Below are 21,804 nucleotides of genomic sequence, written 5' to 3'. Positions count from 1 at the left end.
AAGTTGACATATCAGAACATCAGCAATATCAATATAGCAGCAACTTTAATATGGCTTGAGAGAACATCCTCTCGTTATTTACATGTAATCTTAATAGTTAGAAAAGAAATTTAAAAAAATAATAAGAAGATAAATTAATATGTGATATATTATTTTACAAACATACAAGTTAAAATTCAACTTTTACAAATTACAATAAAAAAATTAAACTGCAACTAGTTAGTTTGTTTTTTTCGTTATACCATGTAGAACATATTTCTGAAGTGATCTATCACATATTAATCTATCTTATTGATCTTTTTTTAATATTCTTTATAATCATTTAAATGACATACAAACAAGGAGGATACATCCCTTGAGAGTTTGTAGTAAGATTTATTAATTTGTCTCCCATCCAGACTATGAACAACCCAACAGCTATACAAGGACAACAGAAGCCTGGATCTCACTGATCTCTGGTTAAGCCTTTCACATCCCCTATGTATAAACAAGCTATGTGCAGCGGCCGGTGGATATCCATCAAGGTAGAACCTGGTGATGTTATGCAGGTGCTTATTCAACGACCTGACATGTTAGGATTGCAGGCTTCTTGAGCCAGTACTGCTCGAACCTCTGCCTCGCATACCCCATGTAGTCGAAGTCAATATCGTTGACATGCTCCTGCAAAAGATGTAAATTGGATGTTTACATGGTGTTCAGTCTTACACAGTTGGAGGCAAGTGAAACTGAGGAGAAACCAAACCGAAATTATTCCCCAGAGGGCCCAAATGAGATGGCTTGCCAAGGTGTACTTCTCGATACTTTTTATCAGATTATTGACCTTCTCTGCGTCAGGTTCCTCGCCTATTATGGATATTCGGTTATTGTTTTTATGGAATAGAGAAGGGAGAATGAGATGTTAATGACAAACTTCATGCTTACCTGAAGAGCTCAGGTAGCTCTGCACAAATTGCTTCTGCTCATCAGTATCTGTTGCAGATAAGCAAGAACGAACAGAGAAAATATAGGGTGACCAAAATGGATAAAAGGGAGAACAATAATGTACAAATTAATAACTTTGACAGCTAATATGAAATACCTGGATATTTAGTGTAGTCCAGTATGTGAGGCTTTTCTGAATGGTAGTCTGCAGCCATCTCGCAGAAATGGTTTGCAATGTCATAAGCAACTGGACCAAAACTTGCATACTCATAGTCCTGTGTAGGCATGATGAGGAACCAGTAAGATCAAGACGATATGTTTGTTAATTTCGCCTGGCTACATATAAAACTTCAGGTTCATAAACAGACATGACATACATGAAGGCTAATAAGGAAAATATGCATAATCTTTCATAAAGTATGTCGTTTCAGAAGTGAAATCTTTATTCCTGGAGATAGTAACATACAACTCAATGTATGATAAGGTTATACGGAGTACCAAGACGCATCAATGTGTGTGATGTGAAATAACAAAGCAGATGGTTTAACTCTCCTTTTTCCTTGTGGTCGGTCTGATGTCTCTAGACGAAATTGAGCTTTCTTCTTAATATAAAGATGTCCAAGTCTCTTGCTCGTTCCCCCAAAAAATAGTAATGGAACAGATGAATCAAACATACACAATGGAGCAAGAACTTACAATGATGGTCAGCAATTTGGTCTCTTCATCAATCATGATGTTTCCATACTGGAGATCGTTGTGGCAAAATCCTACGCACTGGTAATCCTCTGAAAGCTCATTTTCCAACGCAGTGATCTCGTTCTCCATGCTATCCAAGCAGAACTCTTTGGCTTCGTCAGAGGGGCACAAATTCTTGGCAGTTTTGAGCCAGTTCCTGATGAAGATGTGCATAGGCATTGTCAGTTAGTAACTTAGTGTTTTACTTCGATGATGTGTTTCATTTTACAAGTATGCAATGCTAAAAAACAGTGTAAACACAAATTAAGTAATACCTTAGTCTGTCCCAAATGAGTACAGATTTTGGACCAGGCATATCAAGGTTGTGGAATTCCCTCAGCTTTGAGGCTATAATGGCTGAAATCTCTGGATCACGCAGATCAACAGCTGAGAGTGTCTGAAAGGAATATTTGCATCAGTCCTTTTGTTCTTTTGAACATTAATGGACCCACCATCCTATATAAACATATTTATAGTCATCATATCGTAATGCTTTGTGTTTTTGAATCGTCCTTCTTCGGTTCTTCCCAGCAACACAAACAGAACATGATGCTTTCTTTTGAAAGTGAAGAAACAAATTGAGAAAAAAGATTAACATTCCCATCCTACTTTGTTTTGTCCATGCCATATTTTCCCCCTATATATTATATTAATAAAGTAATCGGGCTGATGCCTTATTCTGAAGCTCAGACGCCGTGTTCTGTGACCTTTAGCAACTCGGTCATCAGTCTTACTAATCAAAAGATTTCTTGCATGATTAAACCAGTGCTCATTGAGGTGTTCAGACACCAAATTGATTCCTTATGGCTGTGCTCACCAAAATTAACTATGTCTTCTCTTTTTTTTATTCACGGCTGTGTTCAGCGAGGTAGATTCGTTTCAGTAAGCAGGTAGAACGGTAGATACGTTATACAATACACACACTTGTTCTTTCATGTGGATATTTGGATCGTTGAACTATAAGCAATTAAATATGATAAACCATAAAACAATTTCATAGACAACCATCATTAAACATAGTAGCTGAACTGTATGACATCTTCAGCAAGCATAATTGCTAACTAACGACAGCATTCTGCCAGGCTCAGAAGCTATCACTAAAGCCGTCAAGAAGTTATGAAGGAAAAAGAAAATGATTCATGTTGTACAATTTATTCAGCAAGAGAACAGTTTCATATGTCCTAACAAAACAAAATAGTACAGCTATTAGTCATCTCCAAGAAGCAGAAATGTCTTTCTTTTCAGGGCCCAAGAAACAGAAATGTCAACTAATGACAACACCCTCCCATGCTTACAAGTTACTAGGACAAGTAATTTATATGCTTTCTGCCAAAAGTAATACTCATCAGGCTCTCTGGTCTGATTCGTAATACTATAATGTGTCCAATCCATTCAAAATCATTTATATTTTGAGACGGATAGAGTATCTCAGTCTCTCGGAAGCTATTAAGAAAAGTTTTTTGTTTTAATTTTTAGATATAATATTAGGCAGGCACAGTGTAGTCAACAAGAGAACAAAAACAATGGCTGCCACAATTAAAATTGGGTGATGACTTCATTGAGTACGGATTTGAATGAACATCCCGGATAAGTTTCTGAAGGTCAATGTTGAAATTTCGACAGTACAACTGCAGAGTACATCTACTACATCATCAAGAGGAAATTTTCAAAGAAAGGCAACTGATTAATATTCATATGACGCTACCTACTACACGATTCCCACGATGCAGGCTGAAAACGATTGCAAACAGTGAAACAACTCTGAATTTCTCGCCGAAAAATAAAAAAGCTCTGAATTCGCAAACAAAATTTATGCGTCAGATTCCCCAGTCACCCATCCAAAGTTCCAAACTCAATACGAATAACTGAAGAACACTACCTTCCAAGTACGAAATCAAGAGCAGCAAGAAATTTTGTCGCAAGCAGACAAGAAAGAAGAAGAAGAAAAAAAAACAGAGAAGGCCAAAAAAAAATGCTCACCCTGGCGTGGATGAACTCCTCGACGCGGCCGTTGGGGAAGCGACCGAGGAGGCGCGGGCCGTGGCCGTGCCGCGACATGGACTCGAACGTGCGCACCTCGGCCTCCCGGTCGAAGAACAACTCCACGCCCTCGCCGTACACCCTCACCAGCACCCTCCTCCCCGCCGCCTCCGCCTCCGCCGCCGGCGGCCACCGCGCCTGGTAGACCTCGTTGGTCATGGCCCCCCTGAGCGGCACCACCTCCAGCGCCCGGCAGTCCGCCACGTCGCCCCACCCCGCCGCCAGCTCGTGCAGCAGCTGCCGCGCCCCCTCCGGGATGCTGCTCCCCGCCGCCGCCGCCTTCTGGTTCGTCTCGCTCGCCACCATCCCTTCCGCTCCGCCGCCTCGGAATCTTCCTTCCTTTTCCGGAAATGGGAGGGGGATCTGGGCGTGGGAGCGCGACCCAGAAATGGTTTGTTTCTTCTTCGGGGATCCAAGAGTTCGGTTTATGGCGGTTTATATTTGCTTGGGGCGCTTTTTGTAGATTCACCCTTGAAGTTGGGATTATTCGGTAGGAGGTACTTTACTACTCCCTGTTTATCATAGGATAAGTTGTTTGACTTTTTTTTAAGTCAAACTTAAGTTTTATCAAGTTTATAAAAAAATTTTAGCAACATCTAAAATATTAAATTAGTTTTATTAAATATAATATTGAATATATTTTGATAATATGTTTGTTTTGTATTGAAAATACTACTTCCTCTGTCCCACAAAGCATGACGCTTTAAGGTTTCAAAAGCAAATTAGCGGAAGGGAAAATGACCAAGTTGCCCTCACTTAATAATAATCGGATGCCATTTCATTGAGTGCAAGGCATTCAATAGGAATACTTAGGCCATCACCAATGCGTGTCTCCAGCCCGTAGCCTCGCAAACAACAACCAACTTCCTTCGCCGGGTCGTCTCCGGTAGATGGAGTAAATATGGGGAAGAGAGAGGGAGTATGGGAGAAGAGAGGATTGTACAGTAAAATAACTACGTAGGCTTTTTGGGTTAGGGATACTCATTGGGTCACCAGGGTATTCTCCATTGTAAGAGGTGTTTCCCACACAGTGTCTTCAGTTAGTGAAGGCGCCCATGTAGTATCCTTGATTGTAGATGCCCTTATATATCTCTGCACACTGAAGCTATGGCCACAAAAAATACACGTGGCAAAGCAATCATGAGCATATTCAAAAATTCAAAACAGATGGCCATTAAATTGCTCAAACGACATGTTTTGTGGGACACTGGTATAACCTTTAAACGTCAGGTTTTATGGGACGAAGGTAGTACTATATTTTTTTATAAACTTGATCAAACTTAAAAGAAAATTTGAACAATATAAAAGTCAAATGACTTATAGTTTTAAGGGAGGGAGTATCCTTTTAAAGTAGATTTAAAAAACCCCACCTGTTTGTTTTAGTTTCATAAAAACACAATAACTTTGTCACGTGACACATAATCCTAGATATTATGGTTTCAACGTTTTACAAAACCACATTACTAATCATTTTGCGCTATCACAATTTTGAATTCAACAATCACGAGCATTTTATCCATCATACAAATGTTACATTCACTTTCTCTATTTTGATATAGGAGTATGTCAAAATGGTTAATGGTGTGGTTTTGTGAAATTTTAAAACCATAATACATGTTATGTGGCACATGTCAAAACATGTAGTTTTATGCAAATTGGATCATAATAGGTGGGGTTTAATGAAATTTACTCTTTTTTAAGCATATTATAGCTCATATAAATGCGCGCACGGCGCGCAATCACATCTATATACGCGGACACACACACCTACCCCTACAAACACCTCCAAAGACGAATAGTGGATATTTAAAATAAAAGAATCTCCTGCCTCGATCAATGGAATTGAAGAGAGGATAGAGGATGTTAAATTCAGTTGTAAATCCAGTTACCCATGACAAGCAAGCCAACTGCGGAACTTGTAAATCTGGACAAATGAAAGAATGGTTTTGATAATAGTATAATTGAACCAGCCCATGTAATGACAATCACAGAACAATGACACTTGTGACAACTTAAGAAACAAAGCACAATACCCATGAAAAATAATACAAAACTCAAAACAACGGGTAGATTCAGTAGCTCAAGAAAAAGCCACACCTAAGCAACAGCTCACGATTAAATATTGGACAATCCGTATCACTCAACACTTGAATTTGTATGGCACCAGCTGCAGGGTTTTAGAACATCCAGCTTCACTGTAGAGGGGACTTTCCCGACGATGTATCTCTCGATAGCCAAGAGCGCGTTTTTGGCTTCCATGACCATAGGGCTATGTATGCGGCCACAACGACCAACTTCGTGAACAGATAGCCTATCTGCAGGATTATTATTTCCATCAAATATTGTGTCTAGTGTAAGACCTTCAAGTGATGTTGCATTCTCAAGAATATGACAAGTTAGCTCGACCATGATCTTCACATTCTTGATGGTGTCATGATGGTGTCCTGGCATCTGCCTTAGATGTGATGAATCTTCAGAAATCACGTCATGCTCCATGCGAGTCTGTGATACCTGCATATGAACCAGCAGAGAATATTTCAACAAATAGTTCCACTATATATGATAGATATATATTTCCGCATATTAAAATTTACTTACACGTGAAAACTTTACTTACCTTCAAAGTGAAAGTCTCCAAGGCAGGAGATGCATCAAGAAAATAAGCTAAAGAAAGATAATCATATGTTGGGGAAACGACCCTAGGGACTGTGTGAAGAAAAACAGTAAGGTGCTTGAGGTGGAGAAATCTTAAAGGTGCGATCGGCGTATTGATAATCTGCATAAATTGTCGAGATTAATCACATTTCAAGGTATGACTATTGCTATATGCATAATGCTGGAATCTAATGATATAATCTTAAGTTGCGTAATGTACCTCGCTAACTGAAAATACAGTGAGAGTTTCAATAGTGGGCACAATGGATGGAAGATTTGCACAGGCATAATAAATAGCATTATGCCAACGAATGGAAGCTATGGTTAGGTTCTTCACATACGGTAGACCTCCATCTGATAGTCGTGCTAGATTACCCTCATAATGGAAGTTTAAAAGATTTGGAGCTTTAATTTCCATCACTTGTGATGCTTCCCATCCATACATTGCCAGCTTGCTGAGCCGTTGAAGCAGGCAAGGTATCTTGAGGTAACTAAGCTCTTTGCAATCTGTGAGTTCCAACTGCTCTAACACAAAGGAATTGGAAAAAAGGCACCCTAATTCGTGCCCAGTAATGCGCACCTCATACAGAAACAGACTTCGCAAGCAATTAAGTCCACCAGTAGGACGGAAGACACAATAGCTGAGATAAAGATGCTTAATCGAGCTTCCACCTCTATTGAATAAAAGTGAGAATGGGAAGTCGTAGTAGTTTGCCTTGTCCTCTGGAAACAGCAAAAGGATGAGTTCTTCAATTGCCGGTGTAACAGCTATCTGGAGCCAACAATCAAGATAACAGGCGTCGACCAAATTATAGGATCTAAGCCCAAAAGTCTTCAAGCCAACACCGGAGTGGTTTTCATAATGTGGTCAACTTTTCCATTGAGTTCTCCTATTACTTTATTCCTTTCCAACCAATTGTCATTCAATCCCAATGTTTTCGCACTGAAGATGAGATTGGGACGGCATCTCCAAGAACGTAGAAATATCTGAGACACGCATGCGGTACGTGCAGCATCTTGTAGTGGCAATAAGGAGTGTATATGATACCAGATGTCCTAAAAACACCATAGTGGGAGAGAAGTTCAACATTGTGCTTGTAAAGGTAAGTGAACCAGGATGTATCGGAATTTTATACCTCAGGAAGGAAGGCCCATGGATTTCTCATTGTTTTGACACCTTGGTAATCATCGCCTTGTTGACAGGGTGAGCCATTTCGTTTAGCCAGTGAAGCAACCGACTCATCTGCAACACATCATGGTGACAATAGGTACCGATGATAATGGAGTATAAAACATGCATACATCTAATTTGTTTCTGTTATGCAACTTTTGGGCACGAACGCATATTCTTCTGTTAAAGACTGCAAATTGAAATACTCAATCAGAAAAAGAAAGCAACAGTCTTATATCTACTATCCAAGCTTTTTTTTCTTCCAGAGAACCAAAGAAAGATTTTAAGCTATTTAACCTAAACGAATCAAACTTAGCCACTAACAGTAGTAAAGAACCTCCAGTTCAGTCCCAAAGCAGCAGTATAATACACCCTCCTCTTTTTGTCTCGGTGCAGCAGTATAATACTCCGTTTCATTAAAACTAAAATTTTAATATATTTTCATAATATGTTTATTTTGTGTTGGAAACATTGCTGTATTTTTCTAAAATTTAGTCGAAACGACCTAAACCTATAATATGAACCGAATGGAGTATACTCTAAAAAAGAATAGCGGTATACTAAACAAGCTATGGACGCCAGGGCATTAACACAGAAACACTAAACACGATGCAATGCGACGAAGAGGCCGATGGGGCGATGGATCAAAGAGACGAGCTCACTACAGGATTGGACCAGCCGACGTGGCCGCGTCTGCTCCTGCTGCATCGACATGAGCCGCCGCCGCCGCTTCACCTCCCCTCTTCTTCCCCGCCGCCCTCTCTGCTCCTCTTCGATTCCGAAACCAGCAGGGCGGCGCGCGCGCGCGGGGAGACCAGATCACCCCGATACGCCGCGCTCTCTCTCGATCTTGCTCCGGTGTCAGCGGCAAGGCGCGGCGTGGCGCGGCTGCGCGAGGAGAGGAGGGGAGGGGAGTGGAATCCGCAGAGGTGACGGCCAAAAATACGGCAGAAAATTAGGAAACGAAAACCTGCTGGTCCATGCTGTGGGCCGATATTTGAAGCCCACCAAACGAGGCCTTAATGGGCTTTTGTAGGTATGTTTGGGATGTACCTAGGGGTAGTAATGGGCCCAATTTTTTAGGTTTAAAATAGAGTGGGTTGAATTTTTAAACATTTTTAACCTATAAATATTTGACAACTACTTCCTCCGTTTCACAATGTAAGACTTTCTAGCATTGCCTATATCCATATGGATGTTAATGAATCTAGACACATGTAAATATTTAGATTCATTCACATCTTTACGAATATAGACAATGCTAGAAAGTCTTACATTGTGGAACAGAGGGAGTAGTTAGGGTTGTGAAAGAAACTATGGTTATAGTATTTTACTGAGTAATTATATTCTAATTACACTGTAGTTACATCTAATTTTTTTCACTCAAAAACTTATGGCATATTTTTAGATAGTCCATTTTAAATAGGTCTAACTATAATTTAGGCGAATGGATATTTGGCAAATCAGTTAAAATTGTCATGTTCTTCGACTCCATTGAGCCATACTATGTTATTTTTTTCCCCAAAAAAAAATTGACTTACTGTCTTCAACCAAGACATGATCAGGTACATGAAAAATCAAACCAATATCTAACTTTTTTTGGATGAAAGATCATTATATTGCATAATGACCTTGTTTTTAAAGAAAGCAAGACAAGACAAGCCACAGCTTCAGCTGGACAATTTAAGAATGGTATTGGTTATAGTATACTCCAACTGAGAACATGACACAACACTGACAACTTCAGAGACAAATCTCCATCCCAGGTTAAACAAGATTTAAAACAAGCCAACACCTCACTTAAGGAACATTGGAACATTAATTCACTATAAAGTTCACTTAAGGAACATTAAATCACTATAAAGTCGAACAGTAATGGTCTTTTAACACCTGCAGCATGGCATCACCTGCAGGGCAAGGAAGGCCTTCACTGGTGTGCTTGGGCTGAAGGATAATTTGTACGGATTATGTTGTTTGAAATGCTTCTTGATTGTGGTAGTTTAGGTGACAAATAATTCGGAAAAGCAGACAATTTTGTTGCCCAAACACGTGCGTCAGAATGAATGATTGCTTCTCTTCTTGTTCAACTCTGGTGAGCATTAGCTATTATCTTTTCCAGGGAAATTGTCTCGTGGACTTCCACTAGGACACTGATGATCAAATATGAAAATGCCAAACCAAAATATAAGCAAAACATAATAGCGTTGATCTCTAGAGAGAGAAGCAGTTTCAAAATAATACACTTTGTGCGAGTGTAAGATACAATGCATTTCGTCCAAAAAAAAGTTGCAATGCATTCATAACCCATCATGAAAAATAGGTCATACCCATTGATAGCTAAATATTCTATTAGTGGTAAATGACACGCCCGTCGATAATGAGGTAGACTTCGTGAATCTCAATATATATTAGTCCAGTCTTCAGAGATGCTTATGGGTTTGTATGCAGGTGTTTATACGAGCGTTTGTACTGTGTTTGCAGTAAACTATTAAACATGATATACTTTTTGCAGGAAGTAATATTAGGATATTATTGGGCTGTCATGTAACAGAAATATCAATGAAATTACAAGAGCGAACAGAACATGTACATGTCGCATGAATACAATCGTAGATCATATGTAGCATCCCAGCTTCAGGTGGATTTCAATTGATAAAGCAGAGATAGCCAGAAGAAAGAATGCTTCTTGATTATAATATAACTGAACATGTAACATGACATTAGAACACTGACAAAGCACAACCCATGCAATAATACCACAGGACCTAAAACAGCAGGTACATCCTATAGCTAAAGAAACAAGCCACACCTAGCTTAAGCAACACCACATAATTCAACATCGCCACAATTTAACACCTAAACTTCAAAGGCATGGCACCAGCTGCAGGGCTTCAGAACATCTAACCTGACTGTAGAGGGGACTTTCCCCACAATGTATCTTTCGATAGCCAAGAGCGCGTTTTTGGCCTCCATGATCATTTGCCTACATATGGGGCTGCACTCACCAATTTCGTGAACAGATAGCCTATCAGGATTTTCATAATCATCACATATTGTGTCTAGAGTAAGGGATTCTAGTGATGTTGCATTCTCAATAATATGGCAAGTCAGCTCTACCATGCTCTTTGCAGAGCAAAACCCAATGATCTTCACATTCTTGAGGTTGACATGGCGGTGTCCTGGCATCTGCCTCAGATATGAGGAATCTTCAGAAATCACGTGATGCTTCATACGAGTCTGTGATACCTGCATAGGAACAAGCAAACAATACTTACAAATGATTCCATTATAGACAACGGATTAATAGGTATTTTTTGCCACATCAAAATTTAATTGTATCAAACAGGAGAAAAAACATGAAAAAAGAAATGCTTACGGTCAAAGTGAAAATCTCCAAGACAGGAGACGCATCAAGAAAATAAGCTAGAGAAAGATAATCATTTGATGGGGAAAAGCCCCCACGGTATATGCTAAGAGAAATCGTCAAGCACTTGAGATGAAGGAATCTGAATGGTGAAATTTGTGTATTGAACCTCTGCAATAATATTCAGAATTCCATATTAATCAGAACTCTTGCTATGTGCACGGCCCAGCCAAAAAAAAAAAAAACTCTTGCTATGTGCATAATGCTGGTATCTAATGATATAATCTTAAGTTTCATAACATACCTCGCTTTCTGAAAATATGGTGAGAGTTTCGATAGTCGGCGCAACAGATGGAAGCTTGGCACATGTGTATTGAATAGTATGATGCTGATAAAAGGAAGATAAGTGTAGGTTCTTCACTGGCAGCAAACCTCCATCTGATAGTCCTGCTAAATTACCATCATAATCAAAGGTTGAAAGGTTTGGAGCTTTAATTTCAATCACTTGCAATGTTGTGCATCCAAACACTGTCAGCTTGCTGAGCCTCTGTAGCACGCAAGGTATCTTGAGGTAATTGAGCTCTTTACAATGTGTGAGTTTCAACTGCTCTAAAGCAAAAGAGTTGGAAAGAAGGCACCCCAATTCATCCCCAGTAATACGCACTTCAAACAGATGCAGTCTTTGCAAGAAATTAAGACTAGTGGTAGGACGGAAGGCACAGTAGCTGAGGCGAAGATGCTTAATCGAGTTTCCACCCCTATCAAATAAAAGTGAGAATGGGAAGTCGTAGTACTTTGCCTTGATCTCTGGAAAAAACATAAGGATGAGTTCTTCTATTGCTGGTGTAACAGCAATCTGGAGCCAACGGTCAAGATAAGAGGCATCGACCAAATTATAATATTCGAGCCCGAATGTCCTCAAGCCAATGCCTGAGTGGTTTTTCATAATGAGGTCAACTTTTTCGTTGAGTTCCTTGGTTACTTCATCACTTTCCGACAAGCCACTCAGCCCCAGTTTTGCATCACTAAAGACAAGGTTGGGGCGGTATCTCCATGAACGTAGAAATGTGTGAGACACGCATGCAGTACGAGCGGCATCTTTTAGTGGCAATAAGGAGTGTATATGATACCAGATGTCCTGAAAACACAAGAGTCAGAGAACAGTTCAACATCGCATTTGTAAAGGTAAGTGAACAATGATGCATGCAAAATTTATACCTCTGGAAGGAAGGTCCATGGATTTGTCATAGTTTTGGCACCTTCATAATCATCTTCCTGTTGGCAGGGTGAGCCCGTTCGTTTAGCCAATGAAGCAACCGACCCATCTGCAATACATCATGTGATCATGGTTATGGCAGGTACCGATGATAATGGAGCGTAAAATTGAGAGTACAATGCACACATAAAATTTGTTTCTCTTATGCAAATTTTGGGCAAGAACCCTCCCAAGTTATTCTTCTGTGGTAGAGTGCAAATTGAAGTGCGCAATCAGAAAAAAGAAAGCAACATTCGTTCCGAGGTACTCAGATTTTAAGCTAGCTAATCTAATCGAATCACTTAGCTACTACTGTCTCAGTCAGGAAAAACCAAACTTTTTCTTCTGTCTCAGTCTCTCGGAACAATAGGAATAATGCAGTATACTTCATCTCAAAAGAATAAAAGATATCTTCCTCAAAAAAAAAGAAAAAAAAAGAGGATAGCAGTATCCTGATTACTGATTTAACTGAACAAGCTATATGTCAGGACAATGTACACAATACAGTGCAACGAAGAGGGCCATGGAAGCACGGAGCAAAGAAGCGGCTTACCACGGGCTTGGACCTGCCGCCGAGGCATGGACGTGATCCGCTCCACCGACCCCATGGCCAGCTTCTTCTCTGCTCCTCTCCGATCTCCCGGCTCCGCCCTGCCCTGCCCGCTCGTTCCAAAACCAACAGGGCGCGCGCGCGGCGGCGCAGGGAGAGCACCACCTGATCCGCCGCGCTCGCTCGATTTTGCTCCGGAGTCAGCAGCAACGCGCGACGGCGCGAGGGGAGGAGGAGGCGAGCTTGAGGAGGGGAACCGAGCGGACTCCGGAGTCCGTGGAGGTGCCGACCAACCAAAAAATATGGCGGAAAATTAGGGACAAAACAGTCTTGTCCACGCCGTGGGCCGAGAATGAGGCCCATCTGAGAAGGCCTTGTAGGCTTAATAGGTGTGCTTAGGCTGTATGACCCACAATTGAAATGCTACTCTTAGGGCGGTTTAGATTGATGCCAAAATGAACCTTACCAAAATTTAGCAATGTTAAAATTTTGGTAAAATTAGTAACATTGCTAAAATTTTGGTAGGATTGGTTTAATAATGTTGCCAAAATTCTATACGCATTGCTAATATTTGGTAACAAACTAAAGTAGCCACATACTTGTCAATTTTACCAAATATGGTATGGTTGAAAATGTCATCAATCTGAACAAGCCCTTAATTGTAGATTAGTGATGAAGGAATAGTCTAACATAGAAGGCTGAGTGCTTTCCACGCACACTTCTTTCTTTACTTAAAATACATACAGGAAAAACTACAAAAAGCACCCCAAACATCACCCGGAATTTGATATTACCCATATAAGACCTTTTTTTTTCAATTACATCCCTCCTAATTTATTTTGTTTTGATACTTTCCCAACTGCCGTTACTCAATCATTCTCGTGAACGCAAACCCCACAATATGACACTACTGCGAAAATATGGTCGTCACTCATATCGGACAGGCACGATAAAAATGATTATGGAATCCTCACTCACAGTATCATGTTGTTGGACTTTGGTAGTCACGAGTCTCGTTCTTAGATATTGGGGTGGCTAGAAAATGAGTTGTTACGTTTATCTTACAGAGTTTAATTAACAGTGGCTTTATTTTGGTTGATTCAAGATGAGAAAAATAATATCGGCATGACACTATATAGTTGAGAAAAAAATATGTATATTCACGCTAAATCTTGTAACGGAAAGAAAAAATACATAAAAATAAACTTATTTTGAGATGAAGGACATAAGGAGCAAGTAACATGCTTATGACTGAGTTCGGGGGTGAGGGTTATAAATCTTCATTCCTAGTACGAAAAACGGAATAATAGTTAGTTCATGATTAATTAAGTAATAATTAAAATAAAATTTTAAAATGGATTAATATAATTTTTTTTAAAGCAACTTTGTTATAGAAATTTTTGAAAAAAAACCACACTATTTAGAAGTTAGGGAAGCGTGTGCACGAAAAATAAGTGGATAGAAGTTAGAAAAGGAGAGTTTAAGGAGTATTTGAGAGAAGGAGAAATAAGAAGATTAAGAAGATAGGCCGTGTTTAGTTATTTGGCTAATTTTTTTTTAAGTATACGGACACACATTTGAAGTATTAAATGTAGACTAATAATAAAACAAACTATATATTCCGCCTGTAAACTGCGAGGTAAATTTATTAAGCCTAATAAATCCGTCGCTAGCAAATGTTTACTTAGCATCACATTGTCAAATCATAACGCAATTAGGCTCAAAGAATTCGTCTCGCAATTTACATGTAAACTGTGTAAATCGGGTTTTCTTATCCATATTTAATGCTTTATGCATGTGTCCAAATATTTGATACAACATTTTTTATCTAAACACTATATATAACGAGAGAAATCTTCACTCTTTTCTCTTTATCATCCATGAAACTCAGCAGCTTACATCTGGGTCCACCTGTCAGCCAGCCAGATTGCGTACAGACAGAGCTTCTCCCTCCTCTCCTCCCTCGTTTCTCCTGACACGCTCTCATCCTACAAGGCTCCAACCCCAAGGCAAGCATGCCAAACGCGCTTCTTCCATAAACCCCCGCAATCCCAACACCCTCTCCAAACCCTCTCCGACCGATCGATCCCCCACCACCTCCTCCGCCTCCCATGGCGGCCGCCGCGGCGGCGGTCGGCGTCGTCGCCTTGCTGTTGTTGCTGCCGCTCGCCGCGTCGGCGTACGGCGACGGGCTGGGCCGAGCGGCCGTGGGGGTCAACTGGGGCACGATGACGTCCCACCCCATACTCCCGTGCGAGGTGGTGCGGATGCTGGCGGCCAACGGCGTCGCCCGGGTGAAGATGTTCGACGCCGACCCCTGGACGGCCGCGCCGCTCGCCCACACCGGCATCCAGGTCATGCTCGCCGTCCCCAACGACCAGCTCGCGCGCCTCGCCGGCGACCCGCGCCGCGCCTACCGCTGGGCCGAGCAGAACGTCTCCGCCTACCTCGAGGCCGGCGTCGACGTCAGGTACGTACGCGCCCCCACTGCTGCTCTCGCTCGCTCTACGGGTGGTGTGCTATGGTTTGCCTCGGCCGCCGGCGCGGTGTCGCGTGTGCTTCTAGTTTGCGGCTGCATGCCAAGTGTTCGGTGTTGCGTGCGGCGAGACGACGCGGCTCTTACTCTGAGCGCGGGCGTGCGAGCTAGGTGAGGGTATGGAATGTCTGTTCGGGCGCGTCGAAAGTGTTCGACGGAATGCCACCGTTGGACATGCAGTTTCGTGTAACCGTGATGTCCGTGATCGATTGATCGTGTAGTGCCTGTCTGTCTGATCGGGTGGTGCTGTGAGTGTGAGATGCACATGCATGCTTGCATTTGTGGTTCATGCAGAATGGATAGTTTTCTGTTGTTGCAGTGCTTCCTTGGTGGCTGGGTTAAGGTTCCCCTGTCGCCTGAAAGACATGAGTGTTAATTAGACATCACTTACAATCGTGTCACTTAGATAAATACAGTAATGTATCCTGCATCATGCAATTAGTTTCATACTTCATGCATATATTGCATATGGGTGTGTAGCAGTAGCCGTACTGATCAGGGGATGTTTGGTTGATGCCTAACCTTGCCATAACTAAGTTTAGGCTAGTTGTGGCATGGTGGCATAAATGTGGCTTAGAAATAGTTGGCCACAAGTGTGGCATGCTTAGCTCTAAATTTGAGAGCATGACATGTGGGTCCCAAAGTTAAGAAAGTGTGGCATAACACAATTGCGGCAGCGAACCAAACACATGCCTAAAAAACTGTGGCATGGCTAAAGTGTGGCGTGGCAAAGTGTGGCAACCAACCAAACAGCCCCTCAAATCTGTTTTGTGTATGATACCTCAGGGTCGAGAGTTAACGTTGTAAATGTTGGAGAAACATGCTTTGATTGGTTTATGGAATACAGTGTGTTTAGATCATGTTCCCTCTGTTGATGGTGTTTATATGCTTCCATGGATGTTGACTGAACTAGTTCATTGAGGAAACCTATTCAAAATGTGGAGCAAGTAAACGCAGGAATGAGCCGACAATTGGATTACCATTTCTAGGCTTCTAATTGTAGATGCCAACGGAAGCCAGAATGAACTTGTATTTATGATATTTAGAGCATTTTAATCCTTAATTGTGCTGAATTTACTGTGGAAATTTAGGTGTGTTTTTATTGGTGAAGAACAGTAGGAATTCAGTGGATTTCATTGACTTAATTCCTACTGGATTTCAGTGACTCCACTTTCTAGCAATTCCTTTTGTAATTACTGTGCTACTTAAGTTTATCATGCATGATGTGCCAAACTGAGCATATCTCTATGAATCCGATGGGCGATGGTGTGTTGCATATAAAATGTATGTACTTGCCTAGTTACTTATTTCTGAATATTCACATTGTCTTTGGTGATACTCTCCTGTTATATTCACTGGTTATGTTAATTGCTCAGGTATGTGGCTGTTGGCAATGAGCCTTTTCTAAAGAGCTACAATGGCAGCCTAATCAATGTAACCTTTCCTGCGCTCAAGAACATGCAAAGAGCTCTAGACAAACTTGGTTTAGGTGATCATGTAAAGGCAGTTGTCCCACTCAATGCTGATGTCTACAACTCCCCTGAGAATAAACCAGTGCCATCAGCTGGGAGCTTCCGCAAGGATATCAATGCCCTCATGGTTGACATTGTCAATTTCCTCAATATGAATAATGCACCCTTTGTTGTTAACATCTACCCATTTCTCAGCCTATACCAGAATCCAAACTTCCCACTCAATTTTTCCTTCTTTGATGGTGGTAGCAAGCCAGTTTATGACAAAGGTGTGGTCTACACCAATGTGTTTGATGCCAACTTTGACACCCTTGTTTGGTCACTAAGGAAGGCTGGTGTGCCTGACATGAAAATCATTGTTGGTGAGGTTGGTTGGCCAACTGATGGTGATAAACACGCAAATGTGAGATATGCACAGAAGTTCTATGATGGTTTTCTGAAGAAGATGGTCAGAAACATTGGGACACCTCTCAGACCTGGTTGGATGGAAGTTTACCTATTTGCACTGATTGATGAGAACCAGAAGAGTGTACTGCCTGGGCGCTTTGAACGTCACTGGGGACTACTCACATATGATGGAAAACCAAAGTTCTCTATGGATCTCAGTGGAGATGGCCTAGACAATCTGGTTGGAGTTGAAGTGGAATATTTGCCAGCACAGTGGTGTGTTTTCAACAAGGATGCAAAGGATAAGTTCAAAGACTTGCCAGCCGCTGTAAACTACGCATGCTCAAATGCAGATTGTACACCACTGGGCTATGGATCCTCCTGCAATAATCTTAGCCATGACGGCAACATATCATATGCATTCAACATCTATTTCCAAACAATGGACCAGGATGTTAGGGCATGCTCTTTTGAAGGCCTCGCAAAGATCACAACGATAAACGCATCGCAGGGAGGATGTTTATTTCCAGTGCAGATTCTAAGTGCTTCAGAAAGGGTTGTGCCACTGAGATTTTTGCCTACATCCTTCTTGATTCTCCTAATGGTTGTGTCCATTCTTACATAGAGTCAGAGACAATGGAGGACCGGTAAGTGCTGATACCTTGGGGTTGTTGGAGCATGACACAGTAAAGAACATAGGAACTGATACCTTGGGTTGTTGAAGAGTTGAAGCTGCAGTAACATAGGTTTGTAAAGCATTTTTCCCCTCGTATTTTGATAGGCAAAACAAGGTGGAAACAGAGCTGTATGCCTTCACCACCGTGCCAGCGGTAATTTGCATGGATGAGAAATATGAGACAGGATAGACTAGCCCTTCTTTATACCTCTGTTTTCAGCTTGCGATCTTGCAGTTCATTTTTTTTTATTTTCTAAACGACCTTGCAGTTCAATTGTCAAGCTGAATGCTGGTATTTTACAGCAGCATGCCTTCCAAATACTGATGCTACCTACCTGTAACTGTAAGGCTGTAAACCAATGTATTGGCGGTACAGAGTCATATGTGAATGAACGCTCTGCAATTTTAGCTGCTCTTGAATTGCAAATTTTGTTTCGTCCCTGGATGTTAATTTTTCTTTCTCTGTTGAAAGCACCATGGATAATGGTTGTCTATTTGAGTTTCTCTGCTTAAAATTAGTTGGCAGAAATTTCCTTTCGATGCAAATCCTAAGCTACTGGAGAACCAAGGTAGAGGGCTAGAGGCCACCATTGGCAATTCGGCATTGAGAATCACTGGAAGCAGTATTTAGTTACTGGAACTGTCAGATTTACTTCATGTATATGGATCGCGCTCCTCTGACGTAAAGTCAGAGAGACGTGGGTCACTGACGTGGGGGCCCAACCTTTGTGGGTCCCACATGTCAGTGACAGGGGGACTTTACGTCCGAGGAGACTCATCCCATGTATACTATGGTACTGAACAGCAAGGAAAAATTGACAAATGTGAGGTTCATGTATACACGCGGATAAACCTGAGCGACAAAGAATCAGCGGCGATTATTTCCGAGTGGACAAACCGTTGAAGTGTTGACGTGCTAGACCACCGGACGGTTGAGCTACAGCTTACACCCACCGACCCGAAAAGATTTAACTTCTAGAGAGCCCGATATAACGTCAAACTGTAAAAATTACCCGAGATACAGGGCTACAAATGTAAAATTGATAGCGATCCGAAGGGTTAAAAGAATGACCGCTACATAGGCGATAGCGAATGAAATCGAGCAACCGAACAATGTTGGGCCTCCATTTAGCCAACTAGAAAGGAAAAAGTCTACTTTGACTGCCTTAAAACTATGCCAAATCTAATTCGTCCCCTCAACCAGAAAACCAGGTAAAACGACTCCCCTAACTATTAAAGTTGGTTTAATTGAACTCCCTCAGCAGTTTTATAAGATGGTTTTGCTGATGTGACGTTTTGACGCGGTTTGACCAGCTGACTCAGCATGTGGGACCCACACGTCAATGTCACGTTTTCCTCAAATCTCTTTCATTTCTCTTCCCCCCCCCCCCCCCCCCCTCCCCTTTTTTTTTCTCCAGGACGGTAGGAGTGGGCGGTGGCTAGCCAGCGGCCGTCTTCGGCTTCGACGTCTTCTCTGCGCCCGTGTCGCGGCCATTGGCGGAGTACGCCGGGCTCCGCCACACGGGACGGCGTGTCCGTGAACATCGCACCGCCAACGCCGCCTGCACGACCGTTGATACCAGCCACAACGCGTCCACGCCGACCAGCTGCGCCACGCTCGACGCCTGCCCGAGCGCACCCCACAGGCCGGAGGCCGCTCCTCGCCGGGAAGCAGCGCATCCGCTCTCCGCCGCCGATCCGGCCCCCGCTCCCCGCGTACGGGCCGGAGCTCCAGCCCCCACTCCACCCCGAGACCACGCCACCGTCCCGTCGCTCCGCCTCATGGCCAGGTCGCCGCCGCTCCGCTGGAGGCCGGTCCGCCGCCGCGCGTCGCGGGGTCGCCCAGCCGCGGCTCCGCCTGGGCAGTCCCCGCGGCTGCGCAGAACCCCGTGACTGCGACGCTTGGGTGGAGGGCGCACACCAGCACGAACAAGGACTCATCCTCCATCATCCACTCCAATCCAACTAATGCCTGCAACTACATCACCTCATCTTCTCCAATTTCTTCTTCTTGTTGTTTGTTGCAATTTACTGACTGATGAAGAACGAAGATGCTTGCTTGGATACTGCTAGTCTGCGTTCGTTGCAGAGAAAGCAAGCAAGCAAAATAACAAGTGAGGAAAGGAGGAAAGCAGAGTAGCAGACAAAAGAAACAGATCGATCAATGCGATGCTATCTCTCTCTATTTGAATTTGAATAGTAGCAGACAAAAGTTTATATATCCGATTCAAATTTGAATTTGAATTCAAATATTTTTTATATATAGTATTTCTATACATCTAAAGTTTATACACCTAAAGTTTATATATCCGATTCAAATTTGAATTTGAATTCAAATATTTTTCATATATAGTATTTCTATACATTTAAAGTTTATACACCTAAAGTTTATAGACCTAAAGTTTATATACCCGATTTAAATTTGAATTTTAATTATATCCGATTCAAATTTGAATTCAAATAATTCAAATATTTTCTATATATAGTATTTCTATACATCTAAAGTTTATAGATCCAAAGTTTATAAGTCAAAAGTTTATATACCCGATTCAAATTTGAATTTGAATTCAAATTTTTTATACATAAATTTTTCTAACTTTTTGTTTTTTTAAATTTTTTTGTGGTGTACTGTAATAGGGAAAGAAGGGGAGGAGGAAGGGGGAGAAGGGAGCCAGGGGGGGCGGGACCGATCGCCCATTAGCCCCCCCCCCTGAACGGCGGCGGTTTGTGGTGGCGTTCGGAGGCAGAGGGGAAATTTTCGGCCTTGGAGAAAAAGAGGGGAAAAAAAGAGAAAAGAAAGTGAGAAAGAAAATGTGACATGACATGTAGGTCCCACGTGCTGAGTCAGCCAGTTGGACCGAGTCAAAGCGCCATGTCAGTGAAACCATCTCTAAAACCTCTGAGGGAGTCAAATTGTACCGGTTTTAATAGTTGGAGGAGTCATCCTACCCAGTTTTCTGGTTAAGGGGTATGAATTAGATTCGACGTAATTTTAAGGGAGTCAATGTGGACTTTTTCCCAACGAGAAATGGATCCGATCCAAGGATCTGGCTGGGCCAAAATGCGCTTATAGTTTTAAGCCTACTAATGGGCCGTCTTGGCATGACAAGCCGAGAGCCCGTGAGATCGCAAAGGACATAGTAGTTTATTTTGGAGTAATTGCAGCCATGGTAAAACAACTTGTCAGGTGGGTGCGATATAGTGTAAGAACTTGAGAATTGAACGTTTGAGTGCAACAACTTGACAAGTGGGTGCGTTCTAGTACAGAAACTTAATAATTTAGTATTTTGGTGCATCAACTTGGCTAAGCATATGCTAGGTGAGTTCTTTTCACGATGCCAATATGTCATTACATAGTAATCCTACGGATATTACCTTATAATATTGAATTTAATCTTTAAGAATTATATTGAACATACAATTTACATCCAAATACCTTTAAGAATTTTTTTTTGTTTTTTTCTCCTTCTCAAATATCAACAGAAAAATAATAATTTCTACATCCAATTAAATAGACTTTCAGTTATTAGTTAATAGGATAAAATATAAATATGCTTACACAAATCCATGCTAGTATATTGTCAAAATAAGTACTTAAAAATTGGATTTATATAAAAATGCTCCTTATAATTAAGTTGTCGCATTACTTCTTAATTTATTGTATCAAAATCGTACCTACCTTGCAAGTTGTTGTATTTGTACGATCACTTATAAAGTTCTTATACTAAATTGCACATACCTGTCAAGTTGTTGCACTAGAATGCTTATTTCTCAAGTTATTACACCAAATTGCACTCACCTACCAAACTGATGCACTGTGGGTGCAATGCAACATTTACTTTTCAATTATTGCATTCGGCAGTGGGAGATTGAGAGGAGATTTGTCTAGTTCTCTGCGCGCACGCTTTCCGAACTACTGAACTCAATTACGTCAGTGGGAGCTTGAGAGGAGATTTGTCTCGTTATCCACGCGCACGCTTCCCGAACTACTGAACAATGTATTTTTTAAAAAAAAGTTTCTATAGGAAAGTTGTTTTAAAAA

General features: G+C 41.6%; 3 protein-coding genes and 1 pseudogene across 5 annotated transcripts; 1 reads left to right on the top strand and 3 right to left on the bottom strand.

The window, feature by feature from the left end:
• Positions 1-255: 255 nt before the first annotated feature.
• On the bottom strand, positions 256-4,102 carry LOC9268113 (probable choline kinase 2). Its single transcript, XM_015782571.3, has 7 exons — positions 3,637-4,102; positions 1,932-2,053; positions 1,618-1,813; positions 1,079-1,196; positions 922-969; positions 743-843; positions 256-660 (listed from the first exon to the last, which is right to left on the bottom strand). The coding sequence occupies exons 1-7, from the start codon at positions 4,000-4,002 to the stop codon at positions 553-555; spliced, it is 1,059 nt and encodes a 352-aa protein (XP_015638057.1). The 5' UTR covers positions 4,003-4,102; the 3' UTR covers positions 256-552.
• Positions 4,103-5,621: 1,519 nt separating this feature from the next.
• Positions 5,622-8,494, bottom strand: LOC4339439 (FBD-associated F-box protein At1g61320-like; annotated as a pseudogene). The gene is made up of 5 exons (XR_003242524.2): positions 8,185-8,494; positions 7,488-7,594; positions 6,572-7,407; positions 6,314-6,472; positions 5,622-6,207 (listed from the first exon to the last, which is right to left on the bottom strand). The product of XR_003242524.2 is annotated as an FBD-associated F-box protein At1g61320-like (transcript).
• Positions 8,495-10,186: 1,692 nt separating this feature from the next.
• Positions 10,187-12,960, bottom strand: LOC4339438 (F-box/LRR-repeat protein At3g58900). Of its 2 annotated transcripts, XM_015782545.3 has the most exons (5): positions 12,695-12,960; positions 12,105-12,211; positions 11,191-12,024; positions 10,899-11,057; positions 10,187-10,768 (listed from the first exon to the last, which is right to left on the bottom strand). In XM_015782545.3, the coding sequence occupies exons 1-5, from the start codon at positions 12,747-12,749 to the stop codon at positions 10,379-10,381; spliced, it is 1,545 nt and encodes a 514-aa protein (XP_015638031.1). In that variant the 5' UTR covers positions 12,750-12,960; the 3' UTR covers positions 10,187-10,378. The 2 variants fall into 2 exon arrangements, with proteins under 2 accessions (XP_015638031.1, XP_025881077.1); XM_026025292.2 differs by lacking the exon at positions 10,899-11,057.
• Positions 12,961-14,711: 1,751 nt separating this feature from the next.
• LOC4339437 (glucan endo-1,3-beta-glucosidase 8) lies at positions 14,712-18,197 on the top strand. The gene is made up of 2 exons (XM_015782547.3): positions 14,712-15,161; positions 16,604-18,197. The coding sequence occupies exons 1-2, from the start codon at positions 14,803-14,805 to the stop codon at positions 17,709-17,711; spliced, it is 1,467 nt and encodes a 488-aa protein (XP_015638033.1). The 5' UTR covers positions 14,712-14,802; the 3' UTR covers positions 17,712-18,197.
• Positions 18,198-21,804: the final 3,607 nt, after the last annotated feature.

The sequence above is a fragment of the Oryza sativa genome, chromosome 5 (genome assembly GCF_034140825.1).
Source record: "Oryza sativa Japonica Group chromosome 5, ASM3414082v1".
NCBI classification, from domain to species: Eukaryota; Viridiplantae; Streptophyta; class Magnoliopsida; order Poales; family Poaceae; genus Oryza; species Oryza sativa.
The sequence above is the reverse complement of the archived record's forward strand: the minus strand, read 5'-3'. Positions and strand labels throughout refer to the sequence as shown.